This window comes from Schistocerca nitens, chromosome 3, assembly GCF_023898315.1.
Source record: "Schistocerca nitens isolate TAMUIC-IGC-003100 chromosome 3, iqSchNite1.1, whole genome shotgun sequence".
In the NCBI taxonomy this organism is placed as follows: Eukaryota; Metazoa; Arthropoda; class Insecta; order Orthoptera; family Acrididae; genus Schistocerca; species Schistocerca nitens.
In genome coordinates this window covers 756,871,102-756,890,414 of record NC_064616.1, presented here as the reverse complement: position 1 = coordinate 756,890,414, position 19,313 = coordinate 756,871,102, and the positions used below count along the sequence as shown (strand labels likewise).

The 19,313-nt window shown below is 39.9% G+C and overlaps 1 protein-coding gene across 2 annotated transcripts in view; it reads left to right on the top strand.

Moving 5' to 3' along the window:
* The window catches only part of LOC126248753 (uncharacterized), a 241,503-nt gene that overhangs the window by 196,219 nt on the left and 25,971 nt on the right, over positions 1–19,313 (top strand). For both annotated transcript variants that reach the window (XM_049950096.1, XM_049950095.1), the window contains 3 exons: positions 18,170–18,320; positions 18,791–18,956; positions 19,040–19,149. In XM_049950096.1, the coding sequence (XP_049806053.1) occupies positions 18,170–18,320; positions 18,791–18,956; positions 19,040–19,149 (427 nt within the window). The remainder of the gene's footprint in view (positions 1–18,169; positions 18,321–18,790; positions 18,957–19,039; positions 19,150–19,313) is intronic.

Genomic DNA, 19,313 nt, shown 5'->3' with positions numbered 1-19,313 from the left:
TTCCACCTGGTCATAGTGAAGGAGTACTGTTGCTGAAAACTATCAGTATTTCTGCTGAAGAGACAGTTTGTATCCATCTGCTAGAATTCAAAACTTTCGCAATTCAGTGGACACTTCCCGGTCGTGGCGACTTGCATTTCTGTGGCCACCACTGCCCTACTCTGCAACAATGGCAGACTTCTTTTGCTTCTGGCACTCATGAATTGAGATCACTAAGCTGAATTAAAACTTTAATGTGTTGTGATCTGTTACTCAGATCACAATGCTGTTTTTAACAGATCTATTCCAATAAAATTCTCTACACAGCTCAATATGCTAGTACTTGCTTAATTCTTCCTTTAGTTATTTTAACTTATCTAATCATTGGTGATGAGTACGATTAGTGTGCACAGTGGATAGACATACAACTGCTACATCTCAAGTTGATAGTAAGAGTTTTCCTAATTTATTTCTGAATGAGGCACTGGTCTTGACAGTTGAGCTACCTTTCTTTGTCATTATTAAATATCCAGTAATATGATTAATGTTCCTTATGGAAAACTCTCATTACTAATACAAGGGATGTCACTTTACATTTAGTCAGGTAAAAACATAACAAACAACAGTTCAAACATTCTATTTACAGATATTTCTATGTATTCTTTTTGCAATTTCCATAATTACCTTTTATTTAGTAAATGCAATGTTTTTACTATTTTATGCATCAGCTAGTTCTCCATTTACACAGGACTGGAAGGCAACATACATTTGGTAGGGAGCATTTAGCTTTTAGGAGAATCCTCAAAAATGTATAAAAATATTTTATGCTGTTATGTACTTTTATGCAACAGAACCTGTTTTTACACAAATTCATGTTTTGTCATTGTTAGTAAATCCAATACAGATATTGAAACAATAGTAGATAAGAAACAGAATATATTGAAAAAAAATAGTAGTAAGTAAGGTAATATTCATATAGTGTCAACTAAAGATCTTTTTTGTTTGAATTTTGTGTCAGAGAATTGACATAAATATCATATTTTCTGCATTGATTATTTATACAAATTAACAAAATTTTTCTATGAGCATCTATAAGTAAATTCACTCAATTTGACAACTGCTAATGCTCTGACAACAGTAGCTCTTGTTCAGCCTGTCACGTATTTTTATACCAAATAAGCCAGACATTAGGTGAATGTTGTGATAGATGGAATGAAACTATGTGTTTAAGTGACTGCATCTGAGCATAAGGGTTTTCTTCACTGCCATATCAACAAAAGTACAGATAAAATGCATCTGACATTTCACTGTTTGGTGTAGATGACACATCTTGCATGTTTCTTTGAAATGGTGGATATTTCTTTCTTCCCTCAAGTGCTAAATGCAGAGGAAAATTAAAAACTGGTGTCATCTAACACCAAGAGCTTCAGTACCAAAATAAAAAGGCAAAAATCTGTACTGCTTAACTCTTTTCAGCCATTTGCTTTTTTCTTTTCTAGCAACAGTTGAAACATTTCCTCATACTTTTTCAGTGGGAAAATTGTTATCAGTGTTGTTGATTGTATAACAACAAGTTATGGTATTCACATAATTAAAAAATACAATTTAACTTATATTTAATAAATTTACACACACTTCTGTGAAACCTTTTTCAATATATGAAAAAATGTAAATGACAATAGTGTATACAAACCTATCTTCTCTCCATACTGAGGACTGTAGAGGAGTTAAATGGTATTCTGCAAACTGTGAAGTTTTTATAAGAGCAAAGGCTTTTTTGACTGGAATCCAATTAAGTGAAATGCGTATGGGTCTGTTACTGTGACATATATAATAAAACTACTGACGTTATAGCTACCTTTGCAATGTTCATCGGAGTGGTAGAGATAGAGATAATAATCAAAATTTCACTGGTTTTTCACATATGACATGGTCCCACACTCTGAAGGATTTTATTGAAATGTAACACTAACACTGACAAGAAGAGGGGACAGTATGATACGGAATGTGTTAAGACATTAGGCAATACCTTCCATGGTACTAGGGGGAGCTGTAGAGGGTAAAAACTGTAGAAGAAGGCAGAGATTGGAACAGAACCAACAAATAGTTGAGGACTGTTGTGTGGCACACAGAAACACATAATAGGAAATAGTTAACACTAGCTTTCAAGCTCTTGCTCTTTTTCAGGTAAGAGTATACACATTCACACATAGAGCCACACACACATCCAAATGTACACACCTGTGGTAGCAGCGAGACTGATTATTGAAAGCAGTTGTCTGGGTAAATAGAGGTGGGGTGGACTAGGGAAGGACACATGAAGCAAGGAGGGCATAACAGTGTAGTGTGAAGCAGGTCTTTCGACAGATGACTCAATGGCTGCACAAGACAAAAGGATTTCAGAGGTAGAGCATATATAGGAGAGAGAGAGGGAGAGGGGGGTGGCAGGGGAGGAAACAAGACAAAGGTGGCAATGAAAAGGGAGACAGGTAGAAGAAGAGGAATGGAAAAAGGAAGGGAGAGAGAGAGAGAGAGAGAGAGAGAGAGAGTGGGTGGGTGGATGGGTGTGAGTGAGTGAGCGCACGCATGGAGCGGGAGGAAGAGTGGCAGTACATGATCTGGATGGGGAAGGAGTGGTGTGAACAAAAAAGAGGTGGGAAAATGTAAGGTGAGGTAGTGGGAAACAAGTTAGCAATGGTTTAGCCTAGGAGAAGTACAAGAGTGCAGCATATGCTGGAGAGACATTTCCCACCTCTGCAGGTCAGTGACACTTGTGCTGAAAATGAGTATCCAAATGGCCCATGTAGTGAAGCAGCTGTTGAAGTCATTAGTATTGTGATGGACAGCATATTTGGCAACTGGGCAGTCAAGTTCGTGGTTTGCCACAGTTTGGCAGCAGCCATTCGTGCGAGTGCACAGTTGATAACTTGTAATGCTCACATAGAACACTGTACAGTAACAGCAGCACAGCACATATATAACATGGATTCTTTCATATGCGGCCCTTCCTTTTATTGGGTAGCCGATGTGTGCAACTGAACTGCCATAGGAGGTGATGGGTGGATATTTGGGACATATCTTGCAGCTGGGTTGACCACAAGGGAATGACCCATGCGGTGCAGGATTGGGAGCAGAATTGGAGTAGGGATGGAAAAGATTATTCTGTAGGTTGGGTGGGTAACTTTGGGTGATGTGTATAGGATTTTGGTTGTGACATCATTCATCTCAGGGTAAGATGAGTGAAAGCCCTGCTAAAGGATGTGGGTGAGCTTTTCAAGATCTGTTTATGGGTGAGGTGGATAGGATATTGTCTGTCAGTAAACGCTCTTGTAAGGTTATCAGTATATTTTGACAATTCCCGCTTTCCACAACAGATGCAGCATCCACAGGTAGTGAGGCTTTATAGAAGAGATTTGTTTGACATGAAATGGGTGACACCTGTCAGAGTGGAGATATTGTTGGTTGTTGATGCACTTAATACAGACATATTTATGAGGCATCTGAGAAGTGGTCCTTTTCAACTCAGTGAGCCATTTCCCACATAGAGCTGATTTGGGAGTAGGTTTTAAGGTTGTGGAGGAAGGAGGAGACATTGTCCCTGCATGAGTCCAGATCATGAAAACATCATCAATGAATCTGAGCCAACTAAGGGGTTTTAGGTGTTGACTGGTTAGGAAGGAATCTCTTAGAGGGTCCATAAAGAAGTTGACGTTGGATGGTGCTATTCAAGTACTCATCGCAGTATCACAGATTTATTTGTAGATTTGGCCTTTGAAAGTGAAATAATTGTTGATCAAGGTGGGGTGTGCTAGAAGGGCTAGGAAAGAGGTGGTGGATTTGGTATCTGGAGGATATTGAGAAATTTAGTTTTCTATAGCAAAAAGGTCATGGGCTTGTGGGATGTTGGTGTGTAAGGACATCACATCCACAGTGAACAACAAGCAGTCTGGTGGTAATGGGGCAGAAACTATTGAAAGGCAGGGAAGGAAGAGAGCAGTGTCTTGAATGTAGGATGGGAGGGTACCAAAGATGGCTTGGAGGCATTGGTCAACAAAGGGCGAGTTTGTTCAGGGGGAGCATTGTCTCCAGCCACACTGAGATGACCAGTGGGGAAACCTGTGGTATTAGTTTGTGGAGTTTGGGGAGTAGGTAAAAGGTAGGAGTGTGGGACTTGCTGGCATTAGAAGGATGATGGATTCAGGTGTTGGGTTTTTTCGGGATGGATATAAGGCCTTGAGGAGTTACTGGAGGTCTTGTCGGACTTCTGGGATGGGGTAATGGTTGTAAGGTTTGTATGCAGATGTGTGGGAAAGTTGGCAGAGACCTTCAGAAACATAGTCACTATGATTTGTGACCACTTTTGTGGAGCCTTTGTCTTTGGGAAAGATGGTAAGTTCTGGATTGATTTGCAGGTTACAGATATCTGTGTTTTCCATAGTATTGGACTGGACTGTCTGGGGAGGGATTTGGGAAGGGAAGGTAGGCCAGGTCAGAAGTGAGGAGTTTCTGAAAGATAACCAGGGGATGACTGGATGGAAGGGGAGCTGGATCACATTTGGAGGCAGGGTGGAGCTGTTTTAAACAAGGCTCTATTTGTTGTTCTGGTTGACTGTTGTCAGTGGGATGTGTGGTGAACAAATCTTGCCACTGCAGAGAATGGGTAAAGGAAAGAAGGTCATTTACAAGCCCAGCATAGCTTGGGCTACATACGAGGCCTTTAAAAAGTACTGAGACTTCTGCAGGGGTCAAAGTTTTGGCAGAGAGGATTACTGTAGTGTTATGGGATTGGTGTTCAGGAACAGTGTGTCTCATGGAAGGTGGAGTAAGTTTTTGGGGATATGGAAAGTGGAGTAAGTCAGCAAGGCATGAGAGGTTGACAGGGAGGTAGGATCATCGTTGTAGGCTCTTTCTTGGGCATAGATAATCCCACATGGGCGTAGGACAGTAATTGGGACACCTTCCACAGATGGTGCTGGGAATGGTGTTCCAGTTGTTGAAGGGCAAGAGTTTTTATTGCAGTGATGGAATTAAGGAAGCTCCGGCCGCAGAGTCAAAGGATGTTGTGAAAGGAACAGATTTTGTGAATGTAGCAGAAGCATTCTAGTATGGTTTGAGCTTGATTGTATGATTGTGAGGGACCAGATTGATGAGGGTGAGGGACAGATCAAACCGGAAAAGTTGAAGCTTCTTGTGGTAGGATGGGTGACAGCCCAAGATGCCAATTTTAATGGTAAGCCCATTACATGGGATACCATGTACCAGTCAGGATTTGAGAAAGAGGATGTACCCTTTGAGTTTTGCTAGGAAAAATGGAGATTTTTTGGAACTGGTGGAGGTACAGTGGTTAGGGATTCATGGTTGGATGGTTGGGAGACAAAAGGAGTGACAGAAAAACAGGTTAAAAAAAGTTGAAACTAAGAAGATGAAAACTTGGTCGAAGTCTTACAACAAAAATAAATGGTAGGTACTGTATAGAGAGTTGTGTAGGAAGTAATAAGAAAGGTCAGGAAATATTTTAAAGAATCAAGATGTAGTAGGAACACTTATAAATAGATATGCTCGATTGCAAATTGAAACAGTAAAAAAACATTCGTGATCATATAATGTGGTCATAAATAAACACATGGAATCAGCTAACAGTCAAGTTTGGCAGTATGTGATGGTTGTGAAGAAAATGTAAAAAACACTGGAATTAAGGGGGGTAGGACATCAAACTGGCCGATTTGGAGCAGGGGAGGCACCACACGACACTTCAATTTCCACTGTCTATACTTCTACAAATAAATTCATAAAACTTTGTCAACATGACTATGGAGGATTCAGGATTCACACTCATAGCAATGGAAGTTCAAAAACATAACAAAATAAATTTTTTTTACATGTGAAATTTCATCATTTTTCACTTACTATTGGCTGCATTTTTTGCTAAGGTACACTTTTCTTCATAAGTGAGAGAGATTCTTCGATGAATTTTGCACAGCATACAAACCATACTTACAGGCGTATGAAACTCTAGAATTTATTTAATTAATGAAAAAATGAATGAGCTGTTACATTTTAAACTTCATGTTTAGAAAAAACTCAAATTTTATGGTTAATTATCTCAATTTTTACCACAGTTTTTAACAGATTTGGAAAAGTCTAGAGTTTCATATACCTGTAAGTATGGTTTGTATGCTGCACAAAATTCATCAAAGTATCTCTCTTAATTATGAGGAAAAGTGTACCTATAACAAGTGCAGCCAATAGTAAGTGAAAAAATGATGACATGTGACAAGTAAAAAATAATTAGTTTTTATGTTTTTGAACTTCCACTGCTATGAGCGTGAATCCTGAAACCTTCCTGATCCATGCTGATGAAATTAAAATGTCATGTGGTGCCTCTCCTGCTCCTAGTCAGAATGTTTGACGTCCTACCCCCCTTAAATGTTTGAAAAGGTAAAGCTGCTGTGAGAACAGGGAGTTGTAGTGTAGCACTTATTAGCGTGGTGGTTTGTTAAAACAGTGGGCATTCAAATTGCACAATGGAGGGTCACCAGTATGTGTTTTGAAGACAGATACTCTAAGAGAGAAGAAAGTATATAAATATTAAGTCATAAAGAATGTATGAATGGATTGTAGATAAGTGAAGACAAACAGGAACAAAGGTAGAGGTGTATGGGATGGAGGAGAGCTTATCAGCAATTTATAACAGCCATGGTAGTTCCTGGATGGAAAAATACGTGAAATTAGGGAAAAGCAACCACCTACTTACAGTGGACTGGTGCATGGCACACAGAAACATGTAATAGAAAACATTTAGCACTAACCTTCGATCTCTTGCTCTTCTTCTAGTAAGAGTACACCCATTCACACACGCACAACTACACAGACTCTAATTTAAATGCTTGTGGTGGCAATGAGACTGATAATTAAATATTGAATGTTGAAAGGAGTCTTCTGCGAGGAGAGGTGAGGAGGTGGTAGCGAAGCATGCAGGGGTAAGGAGAGGGTAGCAGAGTATTGTGAGGTAGGTCTTTTGATGAATAACTCAGTGACTTTCCCTCATTTTGTTTATTTTTCCATCCAGGAATTTCCATTATTGTTAAATAACTGATGATGTTGGGTACAAGAGCTTCTCTAAGATGAGGTGGTTGTTACAGGAGACGAATTTGTGGTGGGCTGCATCAAAAGGAATCTGTGTTAGGCCACAGCAAAAGAAGTTTTCTGGCAGGCCGCATCAAACCAGTCAGAAGACTGATGATTAAAAAAAAGTCTTGACTTTTATAATAAAGATTAGAACATCCTTTTAGGAGCCCATGGTTATTTTTTGCATTTATTAGGTATTTTACTATGAATGCCCATTATCAAGTTTTATTCAATCTATAAATACATAACATGTTTTAATTTTTTAATGATAATACCACTTTTTACTTATACCCTGTAACTTATCAGGTATCTTTGCTGTTACATTTTGATTGCTAACTCTTTGATCATCTGTTTGTCCTGTAGGTACCTGAGGTTAGCTTTAGGAACAAACTTATGTTGTGTAGTGACTCATCTAAACTTTACAGCTGATGGCTGCCATTCTCCTGTGAACATACCTTGTTATAGGAATGCTCCCAGATAACTCATCCTTCTGCCTGACACAGTTGTCCTAGATCAGAATGCTAAAATGAGTTTAGACCAGAAAAATGGTCTGTTAAATCTACAAGCTAGAACAGACCCAAATGTCTTTGTTGACAAGGTATTATGGTGGTCTTTAAGTGTCATGCTTGATTTGTAATATGGACACACTGCTGTAGTCTGTGTCTGGCACCATAGAGCAAAGAACTCTCACGGAAAACCATAAACTCAGTTTACACCCATCTTGCACATTCAGCATGAAGTCATGGAGCCCATGCAAACTTCATTCTTAAAGAGAATGCAAGCTTGATCTTACTTGTATCAATAACATTCTGTGAAGACCCATGAGGATCTAGAAATAAACTAATCAGAACACTACACCTATCACTGCATCTTTCACTGCACACCTTGACAGCATAAGAAATATATTATGCTTTTGATGAGTGCTTTATATTGTGACCGTTCGGTCATCGGTGGTAAAAACATTGATATAGAAAAATGAAATGAAACAAGACAAATCACACAGTATAAGCATACTAATTTGGTCGGGAGGGACAGAAAGTTCTCAATGTGGAGTTCCATTACCAACCACATTACTCATGGATTCAAAATACACTTTAAATAAAACTGAACACATGAACTGAATCTGAAAGCTAATAGCTATTTGATCTTTTACTTTGGCATTTGTAGTATGAGCACACTAAACAACTATTGTGTAATATGAAGTCCCTTGGTAACCTGCCGAGATGTCCATCTTCACTATCGTCCACTGCTGAGTCTCTTCCCAAGTGTGTCCCCACCCTCTGCAAATCACAGTTGGGCCATTCACATGGGAAATCTTTCATATTTTCTAATTATTGCATCTGATACCATTTCAGATGATTTGACCATCTTTATCTGATGCCAGCCTTCTCATAAGATATTACGACAAGTTTTATTCTGATTTTAACAGTCAGAAAAATAATAATTTTCTACGAGACTATTTTTGCTTTCTCCCCCACCCAGGTCACAACAAGTCTATTTACTTGGCCAAGAGGTTTCTCTGCAGGTATACTACATCTTTTAACATCTGTTGACTGGAAGGCCACCTACTCAGAATGTTCTACAAAAATCTCAAAGCTCTTGTAGGCCTTCCACATGACTGCCTTGTAGCCATGCCCTAATTAAAGGTTCTCCTTCCTCTATCTACACACCTGTTATATCATACTCTGTATTCTGTCACCCTGCTTGAGATGGATACAAAATAGGCTTCTCATGGCCCCTTGTATTGTGGTATCTCACACATTTGAATGTATACCCTGTACTTGAGCATGGAATGTAGCATTGATAGAACAAAAGTAACTGGGTTGTGACACTTCATCCTTAGTGCTGACATGAAAGTAATTGCTGTAACAGTGTATGAGTTGAGTTGGATTACAAGCACTGTACCTTCCCTCCATCTCTCATCACATGATGCATTAGATGGAGTGGTTTTCTCCGAACTTCTCATACAACTCTGGAACATTTTTTCTTCCTTTATGAAGAGTTCAATATGTGTGAGATTCTCTGTGATTCTGCAATTGCATATCCCATGCATGGGGTAGAGCATGTATTTCCACACTGTGATAGATGACTATTATCATCTATTGATCTTTCATTATACACTCCTGCCATAGTGCAAACTGACCAGTGCAAAATGGTCAGTGATTTTCACTCTAGTGATCACTTTCCAATGTGGATTCACCTGTTCGACAGAGTAATGTCTGAAAAAAATTCACCGAGATGGCTTGTCACCAATGCAGACTGGATACTTTAGAGCTAACCTGCTGTGTTCAAAGTTCAAAATGGCATCCAGCACTAGAGGGATCATGCTACTAACGCAGTCCGTAATGCCACTGAAAGTTTTGTATTGTGGAACACAACACTGTTTGTTGATAACACAAACAGAAAATACATTAAAAATGTTCAGAATCTGTGTAATTCCAAGTCAGTGACCATCTGTAACACTAGTAAGACCAGAGAATAATCCAAGAGCAAGTCCAGGAACACAAGCAGTGGTTGTAATCCAAATATCAGCTGATGATGTGAGTAGCTGCATCAATAGTGAAGGCTAGGATGAAACACCTGCTGCTTGCAGCTGCTTTCCTTTACAGTGCAGCTAAATCAAAGGTTCTTGCCAAGGGATGTGGTGAGTGGGGTATATCTGCTGTGCTGCCTGGTACTTGTGTAAGGACTGCTTTGATTGGAGTGCCACCTGTGGTGTGACTTGGAAATGCTGTCTTTGCTGTCTGTGTGAGAAACAGCATTCTACTCCTTCTGAGATGCCATGTATGGGCAAAAATGGCCCATCTTGTCCCATATTTGACACAGGGGAGGGGGTGTAGTAGTTGCACCTGGTAACTGCAAGATACCTCCTTGGTACTAAACCTCCATGCAAGTTTATCAGGCTAGCTAGAAGTCTGCAGAAAGTGGTACAGGCAACTTAAAGTAGAACTGGTTGTTCTTCTCACTCAAAACTGCAAAAGTTAAGTTAACCATTTTCTTGATCAACTTACTGAATTGATGATTAGGACTCCTCCATACCTATTCTGTCCAGTTTTCTTGCTGATGAAGTCACATGAAGCAGCTCTTGTAGTGCCATAAGATTCTTTGACAGATGCAGGTAGTCTATCTGTGTGGCTGTTAATGGATATCTGGGTAGTTAATGTACTTTAAATAAATTTTTAGATGCCATTATGGTGCATTTATTAAAAAACATTGTAAAGCAGTTAACAATCACACCATTAAACATAAATAACTTCAAAATTATGTAAAATTGAGACCATAACTTGCACAAACATCAAATCTGGAATGTGTCCTAACACCAACTGGCATGCAACAGAAATCTTTAGTGCACATTGAATAACTTTAGAGGTATTCATATACTGTCAGGAGATTAATATCTTTTCTTTGCTTCCTGATATAAATGCCAGCTGCGGTGGCTGAGCGGTTCTAGGCACTTCAGCCCGGAAACGCGTGGCTGCTATGGTCGCAGGTTCGAATCCTGCCTCGGGTATGGATGTGTGTGATGTCCTTAGGTTAGTTAGGTTTAAGTAGTTCTAAGTTCTAGGGGACTGATGACCTCAGATGTTAAATCCCACAGTGCTCAGAGCCATTTGAACCAACCTGATATAAATAGTTTACTGCATATTGACATGGTAGTAGCAAAGCTTTAATGAAACTTAGGTTCTGCCTAGCATTTAAATTGTTCAAGGTGGCTTGTAATAATTAATATTTGATAAAAGAAATCTCTTTGCATTGTGCCAAAATGAAATGAAATGAAGTTATTGTGTGGCATTGATAGCTTGGAGGACCCATCCAGGGAAGTTCGGCTGCCGAGTGCAAGTCTTATTTCAGGTGATGCCACATTGTGTGACTTGCATGTCAGTGATGATAAAATGATGATGAGGACAACACAGCACCCAGTTCACAAGCAGAGAAAATCTCAAACCCACCCGGGAATCGAACCTGGGCCCACTGCATGGTATGCAAACACGTTACCACGGAACTAAGCAGGTGGACTGTGCCAAAATGTTGGTGGGCCTCTGGCATAATCTTTGAGCAGGATCCACTCTCCTGGCTGGCGCAATGTTCTCCACACCACAGCCACACAGCACATCCATTATCACTGCCTGTGTATTAATTATGGGAACAGCTACTTACTTAGTGCTATAGCATTCTATATTGCTGCTTAAGAAAGTGAGTTATGCTGTTAACTGCAACGTTCCAACATAGTGTTACAGTTAGCAAATAGAATGTGGTTCAAATAAGAAGAATGTCGTGTGATGAAGACTCCATCATCTTGATGTCTGATGATTCACTTGATTTACAATTCCAGGGCTGGGGAGGTACTGTTGGATGTCATGTTGCATCACGCGACTTGCATTAGGGGTGCTGGGGACCAGTAGTTTGGCATGGTGATGGGGCATAATTGGAGGTGATGTTCCTGCTGCTGCAGATTGAGGGATGGTAGTGCCTGATTCACCTATGGTCCAGGGTGCAGGTTGTAAGGGCTGACAGGAGCCTGGTCCTCCTGCCTGGGTCCAAGCTGGTTCTGATGACAGTGCCACTGTTAGTTATCTGCCGCCATGTGATAATGGTGCCACTTTTGTGCCCCCATAATTGTAGTGGGCAGTCTGAATGTCTGAGCCCATGCCACAGCACCTGCCCGGAACTAATGACATGTCAGGGTGTGGCTGTGGTGAACCTGAGGCTGCAAAAAATGCAGGGGGGGGGTCTGTAGTATTTGCCTATGGAGAAATTTCTCTGGGGTCTTCTTATGGAATCAAGTGAACCTGTATGAGTTCAGATGTAGAGCAAACGCATCCTGCATTGATGCTGACTGTGGGCCACAGCCTTTTCATTCTTTGGTGTCAGTATTATATGCTCTGCTTTACCATTGTACTGTGGATGGTAAAGAGTCATAAGCAGATTGTGGATGCAATGCCAGCTGCAGAAATTGGTGTAGATGTCAGAACTGAACTGAAGGCCATGAAAACCTTCTATGGTGAAGATTGTAGCCGATGCTTTGACCATCATTTCTGTTGTGAGGAATGCCATTTGATGAACATAACGGAACTGAGAGTAGGCTTCCACAACCACAAAGCTCATAATATTCAGAAAGGGGCCAGCAAAATCTATGTGGACATATCCCACAGCCCAAGAGTATGCTCTTGGTGGTGCTGTTTGATAAGTTGCACAGCTTGTACAGGATTCTTTATTGCAGATTCACTGGCCAGTACATACGACATCTGGCCAAGGTGTTCATATGTGTGACTCTTCAGTGCCCAACATGACTTTTGCATGGAGGCTGAGTGGTACAACTACTCTGTGAGATTTGTGCTCTGTGGCTAATAGAAGAAAACCATGTTTTTATCAAGAGGTGATACGGAAGTTACCTTTTTGTGCTGGGTGAGCATGAGTGGGTAGGTGGTTGTGCCATGTCCTTTGCGTCCACGGAATAATCTTATATAACATAGAACCTTTGGGAGACACAGCTGCAACCTATAATACTGTGAGGAAAAGCTTTTCCAGAGTGTGACACACCACTGTGCCTATTGCAAAGCAGATGACTTCTCATCTGTTGAAGTGAGTACCTGGCCCTGAGTCTTTCATTGCTGTTAATTATGTCATTTCTCATAAGTTTCAGTGATGTCTTCTTGTAGAGCAGGTTCATATCATCAGCAAATAAGTCAGGAACTGTATATGCTGACGTTCTTGTGGAGATTGCTCCACATTGGGAATGAATTTACCATAATAATTTAATTTTCACAAAAAATCTTGTATCTCTCAAGATTGTTTATGGCAGGCAAATGATCAATCACCTGAATGTGCTGCTGTTTCTGCGAGATTCACATTGTATAATGACAAACCCTAAATATTCAACAAACTTCTGGAAAAACTGGAATTCCTTTGGATTACAGTTCAACCCACATTCTGCAACATGCTGCAAAGCTGATGTAAATTGCACAGATGTACATGTGTATATGCACTTGTTACAATTATATCTTCCAGGTAGTTGCGACATGATAGAACGTCCTGTTGGTGCAGATTTACCATTACATGTATTTGAACAGAAATATGTTTACAAATTCTGTACAAGTAAAGAGATTGGAGCGCAACACACACTTCTGGCTGGTGGTAGTTATGCAAAGAATTAGCACTGTGAAATACTTCAAATCTGTGAAATAAGCCAAAGTCCATCATAACACTATGAGAATTCTAGATACAGTCAAATACCATATAAAAACAAGTCCAAAGCCAATGTATATCCATTATCCATCCAGACAGAGTACTAGACTGACTTACCATAACTGTTTGTGTCACTTTATTCAGCTCTAGAGATCACGGGAATGTGCCATGTCATATGACGTGGTGCAGGCAGGTGTTTTTTCATCTAACATCTGTATGCTTGATGCTGATCATCAGCCTGTTCCTCATGATTCCTGAGACATGGCATTAACTTATGACAATAAAATAATTAGATGGTAAAATATCACCACTGTTCTTCATCTTATCAAAGGCATTTAATTGTCAGCCATAAATTTATACAATAAAAGCAGTGTTTTACGGAAGACTTGATTCAGAAAAGACTGGTTATTTTTCAAGGAATAACACACAAAATGTTATCATTGATTTGTAAAGCAATTCACAGAGGAGCACCACATCATATGCACAATGAGAATTTCAAAAGACTTTCTACATGGCTGGAATACAGGCCCAGTACTTTCTCATTGTTAATGATAAACAAGATTATATGCATCATATGGCAGAATTAGGGCTACTGGCAGAAGATGTACATTACAAAGCTGATAAAATATGTATAAACAAGGACAACAGTAAATTATGTTTTCATAATAATAATAATGAGCGTATGGCAATGGTGGCCGGGAGACCCCTCGCGGGGCGATTCGGCTGCCACTCCACAAGTTCTTTAATGCCACTACGGCGACTTGTGAGTGAATGAGGATGAAATGATGATGAAAGACACACAACACCCCGTCATCTCGAGGCAGAGATGACCCCGCCGGGAATCGAACCCGGGACCCCGTGCGCGGGAAGCGAGAACGCTACCGCAAGACCACGAGCCACGGACTATGTTTTCGTAAATGTGATTAACTGGGCTTGCACAAATGGACTAGCTTTTCACTTTGAAAGAAACACAGGTCACCCATTAAAACAAGTCTTCTGAATGTGTAGGCAGTCTGTTTCTTGAGATAAGTTAGTTTATTTGAAATCACAGTCACCTGACTTTACCTAATGTTCATTCTGAAGTCTGCCTAAAAACTTATCAAATGGCACAGACAAAATAATGACTATGTATTGGAAGGGAAAATTTGGTTTTGGTCTGTGCTGTTTGATTTGTACACATGTTCATAAATGACCATGTGATGAAAATTGGTTAATCTTTATATGGAATAATGCAGTCTATTCAGAAATTTAATAAGTTTATGATTGCTGTGGATCTGATTTGGAGAGAAACACATGACAGCTAATCAATGCTTGTACTGTTCAAATAATTTATGGGAATGTAGCCGGATGACATCTTTGACAACTGATGATATTTCAACAGGTGCACACCCAGTCATTTTCAAGACACAAATGCTGCAAGAAAATTTACATTTGTACAGTGCTTTCTTGGTGCATTTGTGCATTGAAAATGACTGGGTAAGTACCTATCAAAATATCGGCAGTTGTCAAAAATGTCACAAGTGCATGTGCCTTTTTGTTGTCAGCCATTTGCAAATGAAAGTGTCGCAGTACAGTGTGCCTGAGCATATAGCACTTGTGAAGGCCTACTACGCAAGCAGTAAAAGCCCAACTGCAGCTCAAAGGAAGTTTGCAACTTAGTTCAAGCTGAAGACAACTGGTACAAGTGTGCTAACAATAAGAATTTGATTCGAAAGTTTGAGAGAATGGGTAGTGTTTGTGATACAGTGTTGGTAATGTTGGTCATCCAAAAAGGGTGAAAATGCCTGAAAACATCAAAAAGACATGCGCTGTGTTTCAAACCTGCCTCATTAAATCAATCAGATGAGCTGCACAACAGGTGGGAATCAACCAGAACACACTGCGACAAATTGTTGTTGAAGACGTGCATCTCTTTCCATACAAAATTCAAACCCATCAGCCATTGAGCACCAGGGCTGTGGAACAGCAGTTGTGTTTTACCAACACCATTGTCAACAGAATTGACAAACATGACGTTGATGTGTAAATGGTTTGGTTTAGCGATGAAGCCCATTTTCATTTGGATGGGTTTGTCAATAAGCAATATCATCACATCTGGGAGACTGAGATTTTGCATTTCGCAATTGAGACGTCTCTTCGCCATCAGTGGGTGACTGTATGGTGTGCAGTGTCCATAATTGGTGTGATATTCCTTGATGGAACTGTGACTACCGAATGCTACGTGAAGGTTTTTTAAGATGATTTCATCCCCATTATCCAAAGTGACACTCATTTTGACAGGATGTAATTCATGCAAGACAGAGCTCAACCTCATCAAAGCAGGAGAGTGTTGTCCTGGAGGAGCACTTTGAGAACAGCATTCTGGCTCTGGAGTACCCAGAGGCCACTGGCATGGGCCTCGATTGGCTGCCATATTCTTAGGAGCTGAACACATGTGACTACTTTTTTGGGGACTGGAGTAAAGACAAGGTGCACAGCAATAACCCCAAAACCATTGCTGAGCTGAAAACAGCCATTCAGGAGGTCATTGACAGCATATATTTTCCAATACTTCAGCAGCTCATGCAGAATTTCGCTATTTGTCTGCGCCACATCATCAACAATGATGGCAGGCATCAAACATGTCATAACCAAAATCTGAATATCTGTAGTGATGTTTACATGTTGAATAAAGTGTGTGCACACCATAGTTTGTAACTAATTTACCTGTTTCTTCATATAGTTCAATAATTGTCACCTGTATCTGTTGCACATGGCAAGCATAATGAACAATTTCTTGGGCACCACCATTGCATTGTGTCATTCCAAGGTGATTACATGAACAGCCATTCATTCATACCAAGGGAAGTGCTGGAACGAGGAGGCTCAACATACAGAATTGAGATGTCCATCTTTATTACAAGTGACACATTGTGCCCACCTTTTTGAGCAGTTATCATGGGAAGGCTTGTGAAAACAGTCTGGGTATGACTGAAGTGTGTGCCTGATGAGGAGCCAATATTTCATCCCTTGTTTTCAAGGTGGAGCCAGAGTGCAGCCATGTATGCATTACCTGGGATGGAAGTGATGACTGCCATGTCTGTCCAAGATTCTAAATGGTGACTGCCTGGGAGACTTTGAACAATTGAGCCAATTTCTATACCTCTCCCAGGGTGAGGTTGTCAAATTGCAATGGTTTTTGACATACTTCCTTGTGTGGAACTGCACAGATGATAGTATCCGAGATCATAACCTCCACATTTGATTCCTTAGCATTGGGAATAATGAAATGGCACTTTCTATTGAGACCCTGTAGTTCACTGCCCACCAATGGTATGACTGGTTGGGCTGTCTTTGACAGTGATAGAACTTCATTTGTGACAATATAATTTGACAATGCCTGTGAAAATGGGCATTTAATAGAGCACACATTTCATCAAAATTTAGCTGGGCCAGATCAGTGTGTGTGTGTGTGTGTGTGTGTGTGTGTGTGTGTGTGTGTGTGTGTGTGTGTGTGTGTGTATGGTGGGGTGGAGAGCAAGCTTACAAAGCAACCAATATGTTGGGGGCAGAATCCAAGGGAAAAAAGAGGGATTTGTCAGTAGCAGAGTCTGTTATCTCCTTCAGTGTGGCAAAACGCTGCCAGAGTCACTTCTCATACACACTCCACTCCTCAACTGTTTCATCATATGGCAAGAACAGTGGTGCATGTGTTTCTGTCTGATTTAAAAGCAATTTTGTGAAAAGAGCTTTCTGGTGCATCCATCCTTCCAACAGCTGTCGCAAAAAATTCTGAAAAATGGCCTCCATGGACAAGCCTGATGGTGGTTGATGCTGTGCTGAGTCCAAGTTTGCACAACATAGCGCCAAGCGAAATGGCGCAGTGGTTAGCACACTAGACTCTCATTCGGGAGGAAGATGTTTCAAACCTGCACCCGGCCATCCTGATTTAGGTTTTCTGTGATTTTCCTAAATTTCTTCAGGCAAATTCTGGGATGGTTCCTCAGAAAGGGCATGGCTGACTTCCTTCCCCAACCTTCCCTAACCCAATGGCACTGCTGACCTCACTATTTGCTCCCCTCCCTCAAATCAACCAACCAACGACAAGATAGCACTAAGTTTGATCACTATCATTGGCACTTACATTGTAACTAGCAACATAAAAATAGGGTGCTAATTCAGTTAACTCATATATTTTACAGTTTAAATTCAATAAAAGTGTTGCAAGTGTAGTACACAGTCCAAATAATTTAGTATAACAGCAAATAGTTTCTTATGTAGAGAATGGTAAGTGCACAGTACTGTGTGTAAAGACGAAGGAGACTGAGCAGCTTGAAGCAGCTGCATAAGTAGGTGGTCATTGTGAAGTCTGGTGTGTCTGATGCCCACCAAAGTGGATGATAGCCCTATGGGTTACAACAGTTTGTTAATGTACATTTTACTGCCATCTAATAGACATTTAAGTATAGCAACAGTTGTTATTTGAATGCAGCCTTGCTGTAACCTCTGTGCTAGTGTTTGACTATGGGAATGCTCTGTTTGCTGCTAATCAACTTCAGTATACGTACAAGCAGTTCATTCATTTGTATACAGTTGAAGATGCAATTTGGACATTATATGAATACTTCTGAACTATTTGCACATATTGGCCAGTTGAAAATGGACGTAGACGTCAAAATTAGCTGTTTGTGGAAGACTTGTAGATTTTAGTTTAATTATCACAAACAAATAAAGGAAAAATTACTTCTTAATAGTTTTAGTTAAAAAAGACTCTAAAGCATTTTTCAGATATCCAATTTGTGATGCTGTAGATCCTAAGTAAACAAAACAGAATTTTTTATATGAATAACTTATCTTGAAACAATGTGATATACATATTTTTTGTTACTCTTGTCAGGCCATACTTTGAAATGAAAGCCCAGTTCAATCAGTTATTGGAAGAGCAAAAGAAGCGTGTCAAGAGTCTAGAAAAGCAAGTAGGCCAAGCAAAAATGAATTATGCAGAGGCACTACGTAACCTGGAGCAAATCAGTGATGAAATTCATAGGGTAAGTAAATATTTCATGCAAACACATGTATACACACACATTCACAGAGGGAGACATGGAGAGCAAGAGAGAGATTCTTTCTTGAAAACAAATTATCTTGAAATCATCTGGAGATTGTTAGTAAGGCAATATATTTATAGCTTCTGCTTGTAAATGTCTTTTTTATCACTCAGGAAACCACATCATGTAAAAGAATGACTGGAATGTTGAATTTGTGCAATTTCTCTATAACACTGTACATGATATAATCTATTATAGTAATAATCACATTAAATATCATAACTTTGTGGAAGGATTCAAATTGTGACTTTTCGAGTGAACTTACATAGTGATAGTCAGTTTCGTCTTGTTCTTATAGTGCCCTTTCCCATACTTCAGTTTGTCCACATTTCTGCCAACACTTGCCCACTTTTATTGTGAATTTATAGCTTGCTTTCTTTCTGTCTGTATTTATTGATTGTTATTTACAGACTCGCAAGTATAGTGGAGATCCACTAGGAGCAAGGGGCTCTGGTGTTGGCTCCGATTCTCCAGTTCCATTACTTACCTCTCCTGAGAGACCTGGTGAAAAGATCGAAGGTCATCCAGGTGGAGTACTACCACCTGTCCCCAGCTCATCATCTGCTACTGATACAGGTCAGCTGCAAGAACAGATTAATTTTGTAATATTTTTGTAAAGCATTATCAGTATTTACCATACTGTGATTTCTTTTATACAGATGTATGGTCAGATTCCACAGGCACAGGACCTCCTGATTCTGACTCAGGTGATGAATTTCTTAAGCTACCTGACAAGTTAGGGCCAAAAGCTGCACCTATAGTATCTAAGGTAATTTTTATTTCTATTTCAATGGCTTGCATACTGAATACATGTCCAAACTTAATGTATATTACCTAATAGTTATGTAAAGAGAAATGTTTTATGTTATTCTGTGATCAAAGCCACAACCGGTTCCTTAATCAAAAATGGTACATTCCTATTGATTACAATAT